Source organism: Seriola aureovittata, chromosome 14 (assembly GCF_021018895.1).
Source record: "Seriola aureovittata isolate HTS-2021-v1 ecotype China chromosome 14, ASM2101889v1, whole genome shotgun sequence".
NCBI lineage: Eukaryota > Metazoa > Chordata > Actinopteri > Carangiformes > Carangidae > Seriola > Seriola aureovittata.
Genome location: NC_079377.1, coordinates 9,368,529 through 9,388,698, shown reverse-complemented (window position 1 = coordinate 9,388,698; position 20,170 = coordinate 9,368,529). Strand labels below are relative to the sequence as shown.

At 42.1% G+C, this 20,170-nt stretch overlaps 2 protein-coding genes across 5 annotated transcripts in view; one reads left to right on the top strand and one right to left on the bottom strand.

Annotated features, from left to right (window-relative positions):
• Positions 1–1,099: 1,099 nt before the first annotated feature.
• On the top strand, positions 1,100–6,299 carry eif3s6ip (eukaryotic translation initiation factor 3, subunit 6 interacting protein). Of its 2 annotated transcripts, XM_056394812.1 has the most exons (15): positions 1,100–1,257; positions 1,594–1,624; positions 1,744–1,954; positions 2,069–2,148; positions 2,495–2,556; positions 2,666–2,735; positions 2,824–2,897; positions 3,114–3,285; positions 3,550–3,704; positions 3,883–4,053; positions 4,438–4,571; positions 4,935–5,108; positions 5,343–5,532; positions 5,711–5,791; positions 6,087–6,299. In XM_056394812.1, the coding sequence occupies exons 1-15, from the start codon at positions 1,234–1,236 to the stop codon at positions 6,162–6,164; spliced, it is 1,707 nt and encodes a 568-aa protein (XP_056250787.1). In that variant the 5' UTR covers positions 1,100–1,233; the 3' UTR covers positions 6,165–6,299. The 2 variants fall into 2 exon arrangements, with proteins under 2 accessions (XP_056250787.1, XP_056250788.1); XM_056394813.1 differs by lacking the exons at positions 1,100–1,257; positions 1,594–1,624; positions 2,069–2,148 and having other exon boundaries at positions 1,876–1,954.
• A 433-nt stretch (positions 6,300–6,732) lies between these two features.
• Positions 6,733–20,170, bottom strand: part of cdh23 (cadherin-related 23) — a 162,871-nt gene continuing 149,433 nt past the window's right edge. For 2 of the 3 annotated variants that reach the window (XM_056394811.1, XM_056394808.1), the window contains 25 exons: positions 19,926–20,051; positions 19,642–19,845; positions 19,028–19,486; positions 18,780–18,896; positions 18,468–18,692; positions 18,131–18,300; positions 17,487–17,624; positions 16,710–16,829; positions 16,237–16,414; positions 14,879–15,090; positions 14,401–14,595; positions 14,144–14,257; positions 13,894–14,023; positions 13,365–13,628; positions 13,117–13,278; positions 11,955–12,211; positions 11,763–11,860; positions 11,451–11,571; positions 11,277–11,356; positions 11,087–11,127; positions 10,883–10,943; positions 10,051–10,180; positions 9,657–9,776; positions 9,228–9,338; positions 6,733–8,594 (listed from right to left, as the gene is read on the bottom strand). In XM_056394811.1, coding sequence (XP_056250786.1) covers positions 8,253–8,594; positions 9,228–9,338; positions 9,657–9,776; positions 10,051–10,180; positions 10,883–10,943; positions 11,087–11,127; positions 11,277–11,356; positions 11,451–11,571; positions 11,763–11,860; positions 11,955–12,211; positions 13,117–13,278; positions 13,365–13,628; positions 13,894–14,023; positions 14,144–14,257; positions 14,401–14,595; positions 14,879–15,090; positions 16,237–16,414; positions 16,710–16,829; positions 17,487–17,624; positions 18,131–18,300; positions 18,468–18,692; positions 18,780–18,896; positions 19,028–19,486; positions 19,642–19,845; positions 19,926–20,051 — 4,175 coding nt within the window. In that variant the 3' untranslated portion in view covers positions 6,733–8,252. The remainder of the gene's footprint in view (positions 8,595–9,227; positions 9,339–9,656; positions 9,777–10,050; positions 10,181–10,882; positions 10,944–11,086; positions 11,128–11,276; positions 11,357–11,450; positions 11,572–11,762; positions 11,861–11,954; positions 12,212–13,116; positions 13,279–13,364; positions 13,629–13,893; positions 14,024–14,143; positions 14,258–14,400; positions 14,596–14,878; positions 15,091–16,236; positions 16,415–16,709; positions 16,830–17,486; positions 17,625–18,130; positions 18,301–18,467; positions 18,693–18,779; positions 18,897–19,027; positions 19,487–19,641; positions 19,846–19,925; positions 20,052–20,170) is intronic. The other variant, XM_056394809.1, reaches the window with a different exon arrangement.

The window sequence follows — 20,170 nt, the reverse complement described above, 5'->3', positions numbered from 1 at the left end:
CACATATAATATAGCAGTCTGTCCTGTTGACTGGTTTAAATATCACACTGCACGCAAAGCAGTGGACGCCAAACCATTTCCGAGTATTAAACGATTATGATCAACATTGAAGCTGGAGGATGAGACATGGTCAATATACACACATTAATCTTTTTACATACTTAGCTTTGACAAGCCTGTGGCCATCTGAACCTTCTTCATTAATACACCTTGTGACTTTAACGCCACCTAATGGTATATACGAGTAGTTACAAGTTCTCACAGCCCACTTAACCTTGCATATTGTATAATCATCACCGTGGATACTGTAAACTGTTTGCCATTTACTTTTATATTCTGCAAGCTGCACGAATCACACTTTGTTTTGTTTATATAATTCAAATCAGCCAATCAGTGATTTGATCACTGTTTTATAAAGCAGTGATAATTTAAATCACTGTCCCATTTGTGGGCTAATAATCGCACATTTTTATGTTTAAATTCAAAGGCAGCAAAGACAGTAAGAAATAAATAAGTAAGACTAACGATGATGTTGATTTATGATTCATGATGGGTCCCAAAATGTGACTTGTCAAACCCAGGTGTAACTGATAAGGCTATTAACTTATTAACATTATTAACTCTTTATACTCAATTGCTAAATGAAGCCATAACTGACCCTTTTCACGGCAGACATTTTGACAGGTGTACACATTTCAAGGCGCTTGTACTGTGCATGTGACCTCACTGGCTTGGCTTACAGGAGCAGAGCAATTAATGTTTACAACAGTGTTGATTTTCCTGCCATGACAAGCCAAAATGTTTTATTAATGTAATTAGTTTCAAATGTTTCGACAAGCCAAAATATCTGCTGCAGAAAACTGTGAGTTGACAGCTGGAGACAGTTTAGCAAGACTTAAAAAGCAAAATGACATGTCAAGTATAAGGGCAGTTATTTGACAGGGAAGAAAAGAAAAACAGGTGATGCTCATCAAGCAAACACATCAGTCGAAAATATGGTTGATTAAAAAAGGGAAGGCTTCTTCAACTGTCGTTCGACCAAATTTATCACAAACACTCAATTTCCCACAATGCTTCAATGCTGCTGTGTTTCACTCGTACGTCACAGCTTGTTCCTTCCGTTCCCTGTCGTCTCTCCAGTACCAGCTGCGTGGTTTAGCTGCGTTAGCTAGCAGAACACACTTTCTCCTGTTTCGCCCCGGTATCTACGTACTTGGACTAATAAGTAGCATCATGTCATACCACGACGAAGAAGAGGTCAGTATACATAATTTTCTTGCAGACATTTGAGCATTTTAATGATAATAGTGACACGCTGGCTAGCGGTAGCCGGTTAGCCAGTTAGCTGCATAGCTAGCTTAAGTCAACCGGCATAACAGTAGCTTGGGATGAGCTAGCATGATAAAAATGATTGTCGTTTCTGAAGAGGGTGCAACCAATAAACCACAGCATCTGTAATGTTTTGTTTCCTTGTTAGGTAGAGGATACCGTTTTAGACAAAGTAGGCAATGTAATTGATGACTGCCTGACTGACAAACAGATGTTATCTTTGCATTAGTAAAAAAAATGTCTAACTGTTCTGTTTCCTCGCAGTACGATCCTTACGATTACGACCTGCACACCGGTTAGTACAAACATCTATTTATCTTCATTTATCTTAATGCATGATGTCAACATTCATGTATAAACTTTTCTTGTTACAGTGGGTCAGTGTCACATCCTCACTCTCCCATCTCCCTGCAGGTGATCCTAAAGCCGACCTGGCCTATGAGAGGCAGTATGAGCAGCAGACCTACCACGTCATTCCAGAGGTGATCAAGAACTTCCTGCAGTATTTCCACAAAACCATCTCTGACTTGATCGATCAGAAAGTTTATGAACTGCAGTCCAACCGTGTCTCCAGCGAGAGCATTGAGCAGAAGATCTATGAGATTCAGGACGTCTATGAGAATAGGTAACACCACCCCCACCCCCCAAACTGTGATGCTGTTGCCTCTTTTAGCAGATACATTAGATCTGTATGTTAGTGTGGTGAGTATCTTACCTTTTCTATTTTGTTCTGGTTCAGCTGGAACAAGTTGACTGACCGTTTCTTTAAGACATCTCCATGGCCAGAGGCTGAGGGCATCGCATCACTTGTTGGCAACGGTGAGTGAATCCTCTGTCTGTTTTTTCTGCAGCTAACACCATCGTTTGTTTTTCAGTGTAGAAATTTTGTCATTCTTGAACTTTTTCTTGTGATAAATGAAATATACGTTCATCCAATGTTTCCACTGTTATTAGCTGATACTTGTACATGTCATTGTACAATCAGACTAAAGGCAAGAGAATAATGTGGATTTCGATTATGTTGTTGTGTTTACAGTTGCATTAATTGACAAACCTGTGTTATTCTTTCAAACAGGCTTTGCAGTCTACTGATAAATGAGGTCATCCCTGTGTGGTTCAGCATTGGAAATGTTTCATGTTGTTGTTTGCCTCTCATCTCTAACAGATGCTGTGTTCCTCATCCTTTATAAGGAGCTGTACTACAGACACATCTACGCTAAAGTCAGCGTGAGTAACTGCTCAGTATAAACTGTTATCGACCTCCTCTTTTATTTCTGAGAAACCTGCGAAAACCTTTCCAGGATTTTGTTCTAAGTATTGTTTTCTTGATAATTAGGGCGGGCCAACTCTGGACCAGAGGTTTGAGTCGTACTACAATTACTGCAACCTCTTCAACTACATTCTCAGTAAGTTTCAAGAATATTTCTCACATTAAGTGTAACGTAACAATTGATGAAAGATGAGTCACAGGAGAATGTTTGTGATTGTAAACAGATGCTGATGGCCCAGCCCCCTTGGAGCTGCCAAACCAGTGGCTCTGGGACATAATTGATGAGTTCATCTACCAGGTATAGTAAATTATATTCTTTATGTATCCTCATTTAACAAGACTTGCCCATAACAAATGGACAAACATGTAAAAGTCGGTGATAGAATAAAAGCCATTTTGAGGGAAGTTTTCCCTCTGGCTTTTTTCGACATGGCCTGTCTGGCTAACATCACTCCTATCTAGCATCCCGTAGAAAGTATGTTTACATGCGATTAACCCAGATACCCCTCTTCAGTTCCAGTCTTTCAGTCAGTACCGCTGTAAGACAGCCAAGAAGTCAGAGGAGGAGATCGAATTCCTGAGGAACAACCCAAAGATCTGGAACGTCCACAGCGTCCTCAACGTTCTCCACTCCCTGGTGGATAAGAGCAACATCAACCGCCAGCTTGAGGTGTACACCAGCGGAGGTAAAGAAGAAATCTTTGGAGATATTTGTTGTCTTGCAGAATTATTTAAATTAATAGACCCTAGACCTTGTTAAAGTTACAACAGTAAGGTGCAGTTTAGGTTCTCTGTAGATGTATAGTTCTGTAAAACTGTAGTTGTATTAGTTTGGTCCTTTTCTAGTGTTTAAGTAACTTCAACTGAGTACATTGAAATTAACTTCAGTGTATTCATTATGTGAGGCAGCTAACATATGTATAATCTGTATATTTGTTGGCGTGCTGCAGGAGACCCAGAGAGTGTGGCTGGAGAATATGGGCGTCACTCCCTGTACAAGATGTTGGGTTACTTCAGCTTGGTGGGGCTCCTGAGGCTTCACTCTCTGCTTGGTGATTATTACCAAGCCATCAAAGTCCTAGAGAACATTGAGCTCAACAAGAAGGTAAGATCTAATGTATAGAGGAACATGCCTTTGTACTACTGGTGATGATACTACTTTTTCTCTGTTTTTTCAGTATTTTTTTTTAAAGCTATATTCCATTGGTTTTAGACCACATCTTCTTGTTTTTTTATACTGTCTAGTCCACGCTCCTTTATCTATTTTGTTTCCGGTCTTTCAGAGTATGTACTCCCGTGTACCCGAGTGCCAGATCACCACCTATTACTATGTGGGTTTTGCCTACCTGATGATGAGGCGCTACCAGGATGCCATTCGAGTCTTTGCCAACATCCTGCTCTACATCCAGAGGACGAGAAACATGTTCCAGAGGTCAACGTATAAATATGAGATGGTCAGTCAGAGCAGTGCTTATTAGATAACAGTGTAGTTGTTAGCTTAAGTTATCCGTTATTCCACTTATCCCCCTCATCCCCCTTAAAGAACTTGAAACTATCAAGTTGTTCTTGCTGTTGACATCTAATGGTGTCTGAAAACCAGGGTTGTTTATTTGCCTCTAAAATCCAGTGATGTATGTATTCATTATTTCATTCAGTTTTTGTAATTGTTTTTATACAATTTTTCTTTTAAGTATCTGTAAAGTTTTAGGAGACATCTATCTTAGTTGATAATTATACACCTCTGTGCTCATCTTGGTTTCACTTTCAAAAGGTGCCTTTTTGAAAGCTGACATATCTGAAGAGTCAATTAGTGTCTTTATATTTGTATTTATTTGTAGATTAACAAACAAAATGAGCAGATGCATGGTCTGCTAGCCATCGCTCTCACCATGTACCCGATGCGCATTGATGAGAGCATTCACACCCAGCTGAGGGAGAAGTACGGAGACAAGATGCTGCGAATGCAGAAAGGGTAAGAAAGAGATTCATGACATTACACTGGAGCAAATGTATTTGATGTCCAGCCTCTTTTTGGAGATTCATGTTATTTCTTGTGTAATCCTTTAGCTCTTACAAGACCAACAACAGAGAGAAAATCTCCTTTGTCTTTTCTGTCTTGTCAAGATTAACATAAATTACAGAAATAAAATGTTTTACTGTTATGCTGTAAGGTACAAAGGACAAAATGTGTCTATTTGATTGTGGGGTCTGAGTGCTTGGCCAGATTTAACTCAATTGAGGTTTTGGGGAATTAGTAGCGGTATTTTTGCACATCCTACATGTGGCGCGCAGCAGCAGTACCGCCTTTAATGAAGTGAACTCTTTTCCGTATCAGAGACCTGCAGGTCTTTGAGGAACTGTTCAGCTTTGCCTGTCCGAAGTTCTTGTCACCTGTGGTGCCAAACTACGACAACGTCCACCCCAACTACCACAAAGAACCTTTCCAGCAGCAGCTGAAGGTCTTTGCTGAGGAGGTACAGCAGCAGGCCCAGCTCTCCACCATCCGCAGGTAGAGCATACTATTATCTTGTGTGTGTGAGTGAGTGTGTGGAATTGTTAATATACCTGTACTGAGTGGTATTAAAACTAAAAACAATGAAATTTTGGATGCAGTGGTGTAGGACATCTTTTGTTTTTTCCACCCATCTGGCCCTTCAGAAACACTTATTTTTAGAAGCCCATTGACTTGTATGTGGTAGCAGGATGTCTTTACATGTCCTCTAAATCCCAATGTGTCTTCCAGCTTCTTGAAACTGTACACCACCATGCCAGTAGCCAAGCTGGCGGGATTCCTGGACATGACTGAGCAGGAGTTCCGTATTCAGCTTCTCGTCTTCAAACACAAAATGAAGAACCTGGTGTGGACCAGCGGCATCTCAGCTCTGGATGGAGAGTTCCAGTCTGCGTCTGAGGTTGACTTCTACATTGACAAGGTGTGTTCAATAAACATGTCTTTGACTTTTCTATATTGTCACACAGTATAAATAGGGAACAGATGGACCATGCGGTCCTGAAACACTGCACATGTTGTATGTAAATAATATAAGGGGGTTATATGGCTCACGCATGTTGTTTTAAGTAGTTCTGTATTTTTCTGTAACACTTCCACAGGACATGATCCACATTGCTGACACTAAAGTTGCTCGCCGGTATGGAGACTTTTTCATCAGACAGATTCACAAGTTTGAGGAGGTGAGTAGTGATCAGTTTTGCTTTTGGGTACAATGGAAGAGTACAGGAATTTGAAATTGCTTTTAGTTTTAAGAAATTAGAAGTTTTTTTTGTTAATGAATTAATACATTTTGCATTAAATTTTATTTCAGAAAAAAAGATTTGATTTTTAAAGCCATGTATTGTTACTGACATTGATGTAGAAAAAATATATGGCCAGTGGTTAGTTCTATCGCTACCCTTCTTCTTAAATCATTTCTTTGTCATAAGGCTGCCTGTCAAAGACTGAAAAAAATTGTTGCCTGTCTCTCTACAGCTGAACAGGACACTGAAGAAAATGCCCGCCACTGGCACAACTGCGGCAGCAGCAAGCACCACGACCCGAGCAGTCTGACCACCAGCAGTGAAGAAGAGCTCCGAGTCCTCTGCACCCTGAGTCTCTTTTGAGCATTTTGACAACTATTATTGATGAAAACTTTTCTATATAACATGGTAACAATAAAAGGATGGAGTGGTATGCTAAAACCCATGATTGTTTTTTTTGTTCCTCCGCAGTTACTCTTAACAACCACTAAACAGCAGTATTTGCCAAGACCCTACACTGCCTCATATGCTAAGTTTTGACACACTGAATTTTACATTTATAGTAAAGGGAAATGACACGTGTAGACATGTTAAGATGGTGTTTTTTTCTGCAAAGTCATCACGATTCAATGTACTTTGGGCACATTATTATTGGAGTCTGTGTCTGGAATTGTCTGTAAATGTTGGACCTGTGAGTACATGAGAAGTCAGCCTAGAACAAGTCATTGTAATTGTCATAGGGAGACAATTACTGGTGCCATGAGTCATTAAGTTTTCTGAGAATCCAGACTTTTCTTAGTGTCTGCCAGGCTCCTTTACTCTGCTGCATTGGTGCGGCATTGTATCTCGCTGCTTTCCCCGTCATCCCACTGACTGAGGCCATTGCATATTTCTTTTATTATCACATATCATCCAACAACATTTCCCAACACAGACCTCGGGGCTGGTGATAATAATGACAAAGAAATAAGAACTTACAAAATGGGAATATAAAAAATTAATTTTAAAAACACACCACTCATCAGAAACAGTGTCAGTTGTCATATAAAGGAAAACAGAACGACATGTCACCATAGCACAATATACACATACTCCAAACATCCAAAATAAAATTATTCCCTACCTATTTTGGGAAGCCAGCATTTTTCTTCAAAAATATCTTTTGATTCCATCACATTTTTTATTTTTTTTTATAAAATAAAAAAATAAAGCAAACATGGCTCATTTTGAGCATGACTCTTTTACTCCCTCAGGTGGCAGTGTAAAGTCTCTGTGGGCACAATGCCATCTTTATATCTATAAAAACAGGATAATTCATTTTTTTTTTTTTAAATTCCATTTATAAGTCATTTCCAAGGCTTTCTTTGACTGCCTTTAATATCAAATTACGCATAAAAGATTCAAAGTTTCATTTTTTCTTCACGTGGCTCCAGTCTGAGACAATGTTCATTCATCTTCATTCAACATTTCAGTGACGAGTCTCCTCGTACATGACTGAGTCCATGCTAAAAATGGAGAGCAGGACAAAGGTCTGAATGTTCAGAGCTGCCCTTTAGACAGGGAGTGTTTTGACATGTTGCTATTGATCCAGAAAGATTCTTCCATCAAACTACTACAATACTTTAACAATTACGCAGGGGCCCTTCTTCTTCAAGGTGAAACCTCCGCTCATTAAGCATCACTGGGGAAAATAGTGGAAGTGCTCTTGTCTGCATTTTAAAGTCCATCTATAATATCACACCAACATGTATCTAATATCTGAAAGACAAAAGTCTGACTGTTCCGTCCTCACTCCTTCAGCATTGATTGCATCGTTTTTGCAAAAAGAAAAAATATTAGAACACGATAAGGAATTGTGTCATTATCTCAGTGTCCCATTGATGGCCATCCGCTGGTCTGAGTGTGTGTAGCTTAATTTTCTTGAGTGTGTGTATTTGTGTTTGTATGAGTGTCTGCAGTCCAGGTATGACTTCAACAGGATTAGTGAGAATGAGGCACAGTTGACGATTATAAGGTCATGGTTCAACAAGCTTCTCCCATAGGGAGGCTTAATCTTTCTTTTATACTCAGCTCTTTGGATGAAAGTCAATGACATCAGTTGATTTTGTCTCACTGAAGACCAGTGCCCTACTTATGATTTTCCATTTCCCTAAATTTGAAGAAGCCCTCTCTTGAATACCAACAGTGGGACCGTTTACAACACAAGATCCACTCAAACCAACCCAGAGTAAATCCTCTTGCAGGCTGTCTCACTGATGCACTGAGGTTGGCTGATGAGGTTCCCTAGACTACACACACTCCTCCTCCAGTCCTCCCTAACCTTGTCAGGCTGGCGGTGTGGAGGCACAAGGACACACACGAGTCATGGTTGTGCTCAGACCAGCGAGGCCTCGGCTAGTCATAACTCTGTGATCTCCAGGGGACTCTCCGGCACGGTGTCCCCGTCCTTGTGGCGGTGCATCGGGGTGGACTTGGCCGACTCTGTGCGGGCGTTACGCTCACAATAAAGCCCCCCGTCAGCGTTCAGTGCCTCCAGAGAATGTGCGAGGGCCCGCTGGTCGTCCTCTGGCAGGCTGTTGAGGTCAGAGGTCAGGAGGGTACCTGTGCTGCCGTGGACCACGTGCACACCTTCGGGACCCTTCAGCTCCACAGGAAGCTTGTGCTTGAAACGCAGAGTACCGCGACCTCCGCCCATGCCCAGACGCTCGTCCTCGTCGTCGTCCAGATCGCTCTGGATCAGCTGATGAAGAAGGAGAGGAGGAGAAGAACTGATGAGATGAGAATGAATGAAGCTGCTGAATAACAGCTTTTATACAATGCATCAAGTTGACAGGAATACAGCAGATTTGTAAGAAATAGCTTTGAGGAAGGGCTGGACAGAGGTAAAGCAGTAGAGGGAAACCTTTCAGGAGAGAAAACAGTAGATCCCTTGGAGTAAAAGACAACAACTTGTAAATGTAGTGAGACAATAGATCAGCAGAGAATAACGGATGCCACACCAGACCTGGTTTAAATAGTTGTCAATAATTCTTAGCATTAACTTGTTTGAGAGGACTGCAAAGGTGGGAGTTTCCACATCAAAGCAATTCAGAAAAATATAGTGTAGAAACTGCTCTTTTAATGCAAAATTACCAGTGATTCTAAACAGGGAAATTCTCTATGGTGAACTTCATCCTCAGCTAAACAATGAAAACTCTATTTGACCCATGGTCTGGTTCAAGGAAGCAGAGAAAGCAGAAGTGAAGAAGAGGTGCCACACCAGAGCGGCGGACAGGACGTCAGACTGGGAAATCAAAGGAATGCAAGATCACTCTCCAGCGGTGTCAGACAGGAGCCGCGGGTGCAGATTGATAATCCGTTTTTCAGAGCCCACCTCAGTGATTGATGAGTGATCTCCTTGGCTGGTGGATACGGTGACGAGTCGAGCTGCAAAGAGCTTTTTCAGCCTCAGGTAGTCATCCAGGACCACCTTGAGCAGGGAACCCTGACAGGACAGCAGTTAGGATCAAACAGAGTCTCATAGAGTCTTCATAAATGAGAATCCACAGCATTGATTCTTGCCCCTGATCTAAGCATCTGGGTCTCAACAGCCTATCTTCAAGTCTTTGAGGTTTCTCTCTTTGTTTTCTTCACAGGACTCGTGGAGGTCTTAGGTTCCGTCCTCTGACCTCATCCCCCAATGTGTTTTGAAAGGATGGAACGAGAGAGTACATGACCAACGAAAGAGAGGCCTCTGAGATTGGCTGTGGACGTGTTCATTTGTGTGCGTTTCTCTGGGTAATCTGACATGCAGGTGTCTCACCTTGATAGGCCCCTCCCTCATGATCTGGCCCAGTTTAGCGATGTTGTCGTACTCCTGAATGGCTGCTCTCAAGTAGCGATCATCCTCTGGCTTCGCTTGAGGCTCCCGACCAAATGTACCCTGTGAGGACAACACCCACGTGCTTGCTTAAAAGTATTGTGAGGGTACAGCTGTGTAATGGGCAATGGAAAGGAATAATTCAGTGATGGTGAATAATTCAGTGATGGTTTTATTAGAATCAGCTTTATTGGAAGTATGTGTGTACATACAGGGAATTTGACTCTGGTTAGCGTTGCTCTGAGATGCTTTCTTGCAGATGCAAAATATAATCTATTAAACTCCCCAAAATATTGTTGTGAGATATATAGGAACTCAGATTAAAGTTAGTACTGACATGAGTGCGTGCAGGGCTGTTCCACAGGTCAGTTATCTCACTCAGGTTCTCGGGCAGGTCGTCTTCGTGGTCAGCCTGGGCGGCCAGCTCCAGGTTGCGACAGAATGGGTCCAGCCACACTGGATTAGCCCTACAGAGGCAAATGGCATTATACACATCATCAATAAAATGAGAAAAGAACTGTGGTGTGCTTCAGAGATCAGAATTCAAATCAGATTTTTGACACTGACCTGCTTTTTCAGTTGTTTTTTTGAGATTAATGTTATGGACTCTAAAGTTCAAACAGCATATTACCAGTGCTTTTTGAAAAAGTTGAATTAAATTTTTGGATGTTAAATTGCTTGTGTGACATTTTGAGAAACACGCTTATTCGATTTCTTGCTGAGACTTAGATGGGAGCGACACTACTCCCATGTCTATGTAGTCACAGCCAACAGGCAGTTACCTTAGATGGAACAGAGGGAATTAAATAGACACGTTATACCTTGTTTGGTTAACCTGTGCAAAAAAATAAAATGTAAAAACAATATATTGTGGTTTGATGGGGAATTCACATTTCGGAAATATTTCGTGGCTAAGTGCTGTGACTTCCTGCAGTCTCCGATGGTTGCCTAGCAACTTCAAGGTGATAACGAGTAAGCCAGTAAGTGTATATCCCAAAATGTCAAACTCTTTCTTTAACATACCGTATATTTACCATTAAAGATATTTTTTATACTTGAATTTGCTGAAAATCTTCAGATTAATACTCAACAACTGGAAAGAATATTTTGAGACAATGAGATTTGTAGAACAACAACACAAAGTGATATAAAATGAGCTATTATCTCACCCCTCAAAAGAGTACTTATTAGTGTTGGGCATGTCCAGGATATCCATTAGACCCTGGTTCCCTGGATGGTGTAGGATAAATAATTGTATTGTAAGTAAAACAGCCTTTGTTAAGTAACATGTTGTTCTCTGCATTATCATGTAGAAGCTACATCCTGATGTAAACAGCTGGCGGGGCCGTCCCGTCAGCAAAGCCACTTCTCACCTGTTGATCCTGCAACGATGGCTTTCAGCTTCCTCTGGTGTCTGCAACAGTCAAGAGAAGATAAACATGTTGATAAGGCTGCTCATACTGAGCCTGAAAACATGGTCCGTGACTGATTCAGTACACACAAAAAACACATATCTATTTCAATACAAAACTGCCCTTTTATAGAATACTGAATGATTCTTACACTCTACGATAATGCCAGTTCATTGTTACAAACAAAATTCCTGCGAAGCACAGCAGCACAGCCAGGATAATGATGACCAGCTGTAAAAGAGGAAAATAAAGACAGTTTAACAGCACCAAAACACAAAACACCCGCAACAGTCCGTGGGTTTCTGCAGGTCCCAGCCTCACAGACCTGCAGTGTGGAGATGTCGTCGGGCAGTTTGTCAGTGACGGCGGGCTGAACGTCCACAACGTTGTATTTTCTGAACAGGTTTCTCAGCTGCTCCTTGTTCTCATCGATCATCTGGATCACTCTGCAAAACATGAAAGGCCAGGACAGAGGTAAGTTCATGTAAACTCACAATCTATGCACCATAGAGCTGGAGAATTTCTATGGGGCCAGTATGAGAGGAGAGACAAGCTTTAGTATGCATCTAATATTAGAATGACAGTCTCATCATGTAGGTTTTGAGTGCAAGATTTATTTATATTAAGGAAGGTTTACCTTTCAACATCCAGGATGGTGTTGGTCTGATTGTTGACAACATGGATCAGCATGTCAGTCTGCGCATAATTCACTCTGCCCTTCTTGTCCACATGGAACTGGATCAAAGGAAAGGGAGACAGAGATGTCAGATGTTTGAACAACATACACAAAAAAAGTTAAATGGGAAACATTCCAATAGGAAAGCCTTACCTGTATGTCATCTAAGTTGACAATGGCTCCAGTGATGTTCGACAGCAAGTTGACAAAGTCTTCCTGGTTTTCTCGGACCAAATCGGGGATCTCATTAAAGACTATCTTGACCCTCTGGTCATCGCGCAGAATATAGATATTCACGTTGGTGGTTGTGCTGTGTCCAACGAAATCGCACGCCAAAATCTCAAGCTGAAAGAAGCCTGGGTTGTAGGCGGTGAAGAGGTCATAGGTTCTGATGATACCATCTGTCAAACCTGTGGAAATCATGGGACAGAATATTGTCTCGACAAAGGACATGAATTTTACTCATCGCAAAGTTCTCAGTATAAAAACTGATAAAATATAGGAGTTCATTCTGTGTGATGTGTTGAAAACGTGCTGATAACGAGAACTGTATATTAGAGAGGCGCGGGAAGAAAGTACATGTCTATTGAATGACTGTGCTACTTGTTAAGTCAGTGTTGTTGAAGCCATTTCAATTCATTCATTTTGCATTTAAATGGAAACATTAAACATGTAAAATCATTGATCATGACATTAAAAGGATAAGTGTGGCGATATTTCATATTTTTTTTGTCAACAAATCCAAAGAAAAAACAAAACCAACAATTGATGTATCCTGCAAACGAATATTTCCTGTTTATCCAGAGCCGGATACACCTGAGAGCTCCACCATCATTGTCCAAAAACAAACATAAAAAATATATATAAAAAAAACAAAACATCAATGACCCACACCTCAGAGAAACAGCCAAACTGGGGGAAGTCAGAAACTACTGAGACACAATTGTTGGTTGTGGGCTTTTCATGGGATTTGGTGACAATAACAAAAATATCACCAGTTTTACCCTTTTAAATAATGTGTAAACTGTTTTTGTGTATTTGAAGTTGTTTCATCAGTATTATGTATCAAGTATGAGATATTTGAAATAAACATAATACAGTTACATATACATATATATATATATATATATATATATATATATATTGTATATTTCATGTTCATAAAATACTATCAAGCTGCTTTAAAGAGCTTTTTTGTAAAAGTCTAGCCAATATTAAATACAATGCGTGTAACATGTAGATACGATATGGGCAATATGTTGAACTAAACAGGAAGCCTGAAAACAGCCTGAATACTGTACATGAGGAAGCTCACCGATGGTGAAGATGCTGCCAACATCCTCACTACCATTGCTCTGTGACTGGAAGTAACGGATTGTAACGATATGGTATTGGACCACGCTGTTGTTGCCGATGTCGTTATCTACAGCCACAACCCTGATCAACTCTGACCCTACTTTGGCATTTGCTGCAACTCCTGAAACGGGGAAGCAAAAAAGGAGGGTTATGGTGGTTTTACATGGACCAGCATACACAAACAGTACATGCAAGAACACAGATTACCTGCAGTGTACTCTGCCTTAGTGAAGCGTGGTTTCTGATCATTTATGTCTTCCAGTTCGATGCGGACTTCCAGCAGGCTGGGGTCACGGGCAGGGTCCAGGGCTTTGGCCCGTGCTGCCCTCTGACCCCTGGGAGGAGTCCAGCTCCTGTTGCTGGAAGCCTTGATGATGATTGAATAGACTGGAATCTCCTCCCGGTCCAGATCCTTATGCAACTTCAGCTCTCCATCTAGACTCAAGCCAAAGTTGCCATCGCTGTTTCCCCCTGCAGGAAGAGATGGACAGGATTTATGTTCAGCCATCCAAATCACTAAAGGAATCAGCTTTAAATAGAAACGGAACACGGATGGATCTACACAAATGTCCCCATTATTCCTAAGCTTTTGAAGTATGAGGACTTTAATCTGACCACACAATGGATACCAGAGCTTCCAGACAAACTGCGTGGATGTGCTCTAAATCTTCTTGAATTCAAACGTATTTTGGCTATAATGGATACATGTGGCTACATGTGAAGATCACTGCATCACCTGCAATAAAGTAGTAGACGATGGCATTGGAGCCCTCATCGGCGTCCACAGCTCTAGTTATGTTCCCCACCACAGTACCTGGAGGGGAGTGCTCAGGCACTGTTAACTTCTGGTAAGGCAAGCTGCCACGCTGAGATGCACACACAAACATACATACAACACAAAGACCATGAGGAAAAAAAAAGGCAAACATACAAACAGTTTAACATAAGCTCTTATGTACAGATTATTCGGAGCGCTTCATACTCACTGGTGGTTTGAGGAAGACGGGTTCATTGTCGTCAATGTCCAACAGCGCCACCTGCAGAGGCTGTGTGGTCTCATAAGGCACTGGCTGACCCATGTCACGGGCCACAATGATAAGCTGAGAGAGTTGTTTGGACTCAGTTAGAGACACACAACGCTACACAGTTCAGTATATTAACAGGACAAAAATAAACACACACACACACACACACACACACACACACACACACACACACACACACACACACAGAGGTGACTCACGCTATGGAGGGCCTGTTTTTCTCTGTCCAGTTTCACCGTTGTTGTGATGACTCCAGACAAGGGATCGATGTGGAAGTTTTCCCAGTCTCTGTTACCTGCTCCAGTCTGCAGGAACGCATAGCGGACCTCACCATTCACACCCTCATCAGAGTCTGTTGCATGGACCTCATACACAGGCAGGCCTGGAGGCTGCTCCTACATGGAGGGAAAAGAGAGTCACTGTGTGTTTGTGTGAACTCTCTTAATAAACTGTGTAACTGGAACAATAGAGCTTTGTGTTTTTTTTGTTTGTTGTTTATGGTTTTCAGTACAACTCCGTGTCTATCAATTGGTGGAACTATTTATTAAAGCCCCTTGGTGTAGGGATCAGATATTACGGATAGGTATTGGCCCCCGACACTGACCTTATGATGCCGAATGGGTATCTAGCGCACACGTACTGACAATGACATGCACAGAGACACGTGACAGCAGATACCTCTGAGATATGGATGATAGTTCCATTGGCTGGCCTGACAAACACAGGTCTGTTATCATTGACGTCTATGACTGTGATGATCAGGTCTGCAGTGCCCCACAGGGGAGGACGCCCCTGGTCGGTAGCCACCACAGTCAGGTTGAAACGTTCAGACGACTGAAGCAGACGGCGAGAACGCACCAGTCCTGTGTTTGGATCCAGGGAAAATGCATCTAAAAAGGAAGAGAGGAGGTTTATGGACTAAGAAAAGATATGTGGTGACTTCAGGAAGTATTCTGAGCTGTCTTTTCGCACACTTTATCGAGTTGTAGACTCAATTGTAAATGGATAAATTTGCCATTTTTGCCCATTTATCTATACTCAATAACCCATAATGACAAAGTGAATCCACGTTTTTAGAATTTTTCATATTCAAATCTCTAATTTACAAAAGTATTCAGACCCTTATTTCAGTACTCTATAGAAGCCCCATTGGCAGAAATTACAACCTCTGGTCTTCTTAGGTCTCTTTAAGTGTTGCACACCTGGGTTTGGGTAGTTTAGTCCATTCTTCCTGGCAGATCCTCCCAAGCTCTGTCAGATTGGATGGGGTGTGTCTGTAAACTGTCACCTTCGGGCCTCTCCACAGATATTCTATGTGGTTTAAGTCTGGGCTTTGGTTGGGCCAACCAAGAACAGTCAGAGAATTCTTTTGAAGCCACATCAGCATTGTGCTGAAAGGTGAACCATCACCAGATTGTGTGCATGCTAGAGCAGGTTCTCTTCAAGGACCTCTCTGTATTTGGCTGCATATGCTGTCCTATGCATTTCATTCAAAGTGGCTTTTATCTAGCTGCTCTTCAATAAACGCCTGATTGATGTAGAGTTGATGTGATGGTCGTCCTTCCAGCAGGCTCTCCCATCTCTGCAGAGGACTTCTGAAGCTGCTGGACTTTTGGGGCCATCTTGCCTGGCAACTCAGTTTGGTTGGACGGCCAACTCTAGGAAGAGTCCTGGTGATTCCAATCTTCTTCCATTTCACAATTATTAAGGTCACTGTGCTCTTAGCAACACTAAAGCATTAGAAATGGTTTTGCACACTTGCCCTGATCCATGCCTCGCCACAATTTTTATTGTGGAGGTCTACAGAGAGTTTATTTGACTTCATGTCTTGATTTTTGTCCTGACATGCAGTTTGAATTGTGGGATTTTACATACTCAGGTGTGTGCCTTTCTAAACCATGTCTGATCAATTCAATTTGCCACAGGTGGGCTCCAGTCACATTCTTGACACATCTCAAAAGGTAATCCAAGCAAACAGGAGGCACCCAAAGTTTATTCAGACTAACCAGCTGAGGCCTTTATGAACGTATTCATACCTGAATGGGGTCCCAACATGCTGTAGAGGATCGCTCCATTCTCTCCTTCATCCAGGTCAGTAGCTCTCACTGTGATCACAGACGTGCCACTGGGCTCATTCTCAAACACGCTGGTGTTGAACACTCGCTCTGTAAAGCGTGGCCGATAATCGTTGACATCGAGAACTGTCACCAGGACCTGATGTGCAGCAACAGGCAGATGGCGTCACAATTATCACGTTATCTCATCAGCAAAATAATCTAAATTCTACTAGTGCAGCAAAACCTACAGATGACACAACCTTAAACTAAGTGAAACAAGGTTTTCATAGACCTGAAGTATCATGTTCCATCTATGATCTTCTGGCTTCTCACTGGGGTCCACTATAGATGGTGTTAATATGTACCAACTCTATGAGTGTAGGTTACTTAGATATGTATTCAAACCCTCCTTCACATAAGGCTCTTGTCTCATTACAGCCAGTGATCTCTACCTGGACAGAGTTCTCTCGTCTGTTGCTGTGGCTGCCGCCGGGGTTGTCACGAGCGACGGCAGTCAGAGTGTAATGGTCCTTTGTCTCTCTGTCCAGAGGAGAGAGGATGTAGATCTCTCCCTGACACAGAGGAGAAAGGATAATTAGGAAGGAAGTACAAGCACTGACTGGGAGTGGTGGTTGTATAAAGACATTTATTTAAGTCTGTGTGTTTGACAGAAATGGAGCATGGAGATAAACTATTTAGATTGTCTTTATTACACTGAAATGCTTTGTTTAAACTTTTATTTCCAGGCAGGATGAGGTTCAGTGCTGACACCCAGCACTGCTGAAAACACAAAATGACACCTGAGTGCAGACCACTCCTTATCAGTCAGAGTTCATCAAAAGAAAAATTCTGTGGAATTTGCTTTACATTTGTTTATGAACCCAGTCCTTCAAAAGGTTATGAACTTCTTTGTTTTAGCCTTTTTGGCAAAATGTCAATTAATGGAATTGTAAACTTACTGTGAATACACTGAAAGTAGAAAACCCACTTCAAGTGAAGACATGAATAAATTAATTGGGAAATTATTGTGATTATTATATGTGATATGAATGTGTGATTATTCTGATTTTATTAGAAATGGCCCAAATCTAGACTAAAACTAAAGCAGATATTTAGAGAACTGAATATTCTGCTTGAGCTTTGCCATCAGAAAAAGTAAAAAGGAGCAAAGATAAGAGCAGTGCGTAGTTACTGTCAAACTAACTGTGCTGATGTACGGGTTAACTTACAGTGGATGGTTTGATGCTAAACTTGCCCTCTCCGTCTACCAGGCTGTACTCAATGACAGCAAAAAGGCCAGAATCAGCATCCGTAGCACTGACACGAACTATGGTGGTGCCCAGGTTCACATTCTCGAACACAGGCTCCTGCAAACACAGATGAACACACACTTTGGCTCAGGGGACACTGAAAGAATAAGATTATGTTTTGAATTAATAGAAAAGTGGCAACTGTGCACATGAACTAAATCACATAACACTTAAATTTATATGCTACATTACTGAAGAGTAATTTTACACAAAAAAGAAATTAAAAGTTAATTAGCAAAAATAAGTGGATACCACACAAAAAAAGTGCTCTGATAATAATTAAAAAATGATGGCCTTCTCTCTCATTAAATGAATAAAAGAAGCATGTATTTCCTATTTCAGTGTGCTTCTTGTCTTGAGTTTAACTTGTCATTTTCAGCCACATGTTTGGTGGCAGTTCTTTTCATTACGACTTGTCAAACACAGGTGTGACTAATTACATAAACGAGGGTCATTCCTGGGGCCCTCATCAATGTTATTAGTTACACCTGTGCTTTTCATGCAAAGACCAAACCACAAGTCAATGGAATAATATATATATATATATATGTCCTGTTCAGTACCTGATACGAGGGCTGTAGGAAGACAGGGTTGTTGTCATTGACATCCACAATCCGCAGGTAAACGGGCAGCTCAGCGATCCTGGGAGGAGTGCCGTGGTCACGGGCCCGAATAGTGAAATTCAGCCACTGTACCTGCTCAAAATCCACCGTCTGGTTGGCTATAATCTTACCTGAAAATTTTTTTAACACAGTGATAGTTATAGTTTGGATTCATCTGGTCAATACTGATATTCTAATTTTACAACAAGCAAGGAATTACATTTTAAGTAATACAGTACTTGTGAAACTTGATACATTTTTAATCTGCAGCCTACAGCAGGTTGTTTAGGTGCCATACCAATGGAAGGGTCCTCCAGTCTAACGTATCCCCCTCGGGGCAAGTGGAGCAGCTGGTAGATGACCTGGCCGTTGGGACCTTTATCGGGGTCTACAGCTGACACAGACAGCAGTGTTGTGCCGGGTTGAGCTCCTTCCAAAATCTTCTCCGTGAAGTTGGACACTCCGAAGGGCCGGAAACGAGGGGCATTGTCATTTACATCCAACACGTTGATGGTTAGTCTCGCTGAAGAGAAGAGAGACGAGTGAAAATAACTTAGAAAACTAAATTCACGAAACTGAAGATAGGTTTCATGATGAAAAATGAACTTACCGTTGGGAACACTCCCTGACTTGTCAATAACATCACTGGCATTGTCATGTACAGACACGATGATCTCAAATGTAGCTACCAGCTCTCTGTTCAGCGGGTTGCGTACAAACACTGCACCTGAAAATTCACAGAAACACATCTAATTATTTTAGACGAAGTTTTTTCAGTGTACTGGCTTTCTTACATCATCAGTGAAAGTAAAACTTTCTACATCAAGATATTAAATGTGAGTAAGATCCATGACTCACCAGTGTGTAAATCAATGCCAAAGGATTCCTGTAAGCCATCCACTGGGTTGTTCCCATCATCCCTTGCCTCCACTGAGATGATGTAATACTCCAGCCGGGGATGCAGATCTGGGTCCTCAGCAGTCAGCGTTGCCACCACCACTCCAGGTGGTGTGGACTCATTGACGCTTATCATGGTTACAGGCTCTATAAAACGAGGCCGCGAGTCATTTACATCATCCAGGATGACTGTCAGGGTGGCTGTGCCTGACAAAGGGGGTGTGCCACGATCGGTTGCCATGACCACCAGGCGGTAGGACCCACGCTCTTCTCTATCGAGGGTGTTGTTGCCCACCAAGACAGCACCAGAGAGTGGGTCTACCACGAAGCGGTCCTGAGCCCCGCTTTCCAGCCGATACATCAGCCAGCCATTGGAGCCGGAGTCAGCGTCAGTGGCAGACAGCTGAGTCACCACCACACCTGGAAGAGGCAGAGAAAGAACTTAGATGCCATTCCCAACATGCAAACCCTAAACCCTCACACAGGGAAATGCAAAATGGAACAAAGTGTATAATCACAGGAAGGAACTCCGCACTCCTACAAACAGATCATTAGCTACAAGCCAGCCAACGTACCGGTGGGGCTGTTCTCCGGGAGTCGAACACTGAAACTGGATGGGCTGAAGACAGGAGGGTTGTCATTCTGGTCCAGGATGGTAACTGTCAGAGGGACACTGCTATTTAAACCTCCTACGTCCTCCCCAACAAGAAACAGCTCTACCCGGGGCTCCTGAAACGCCTCGCGGTCCAACTTTGCTCCCTGACGCACAAGTATCACACCTGGAGGGAATTACAGAGACGTTAACATTTTCACTGCAGTTTTCCTCTGTGTCAACTTGCAGGAGGAGTCATAATGTTACCAGTATTGGCATCCACAGCAAAGAGGTCCACCCTTGCTCCCAGCAGGCGGTACTTCACCACAGCATTGGGTCCAATGTCTTTATCCTCAGCCAGAACCGGCCCATTCAGCACTGTTACTGTACTGCCTAAAGGACGGAAAGAGATGAAGATAGGGACAGGTGGAGAAGATCAGAGTCGGATTACATTTTTTTTAATACCAAGTCACTTGCCAACTGTTGATGAGTCTACCAATTTAGTGACATTG

What these genes read in the sequence shown, in the direction of transcription:
- eif3s6ip (XM_056394812.1), top strand. Translation starts at nt 1,234, where the DNA reads ATGTCATACCACGACGAAGAAGAG. An exon ending in CAACGTATAAATATGAGATG is followed by an intron (nt 4,054 to 4,437) that starts GTCAGTCAGAGC and finishes ATTTATTTGTAG; the next exon opens with ATTAACAAACAAAATGAGCA. An exon ending in TTGACTTCTACATTGACAAG is followed by an intron (nt 5,533 to 5,710) that starts GTGTGTTCAATA and finishes ACACTTCCACAG; the next exon opens with GACATGATCCACATTGCTGA.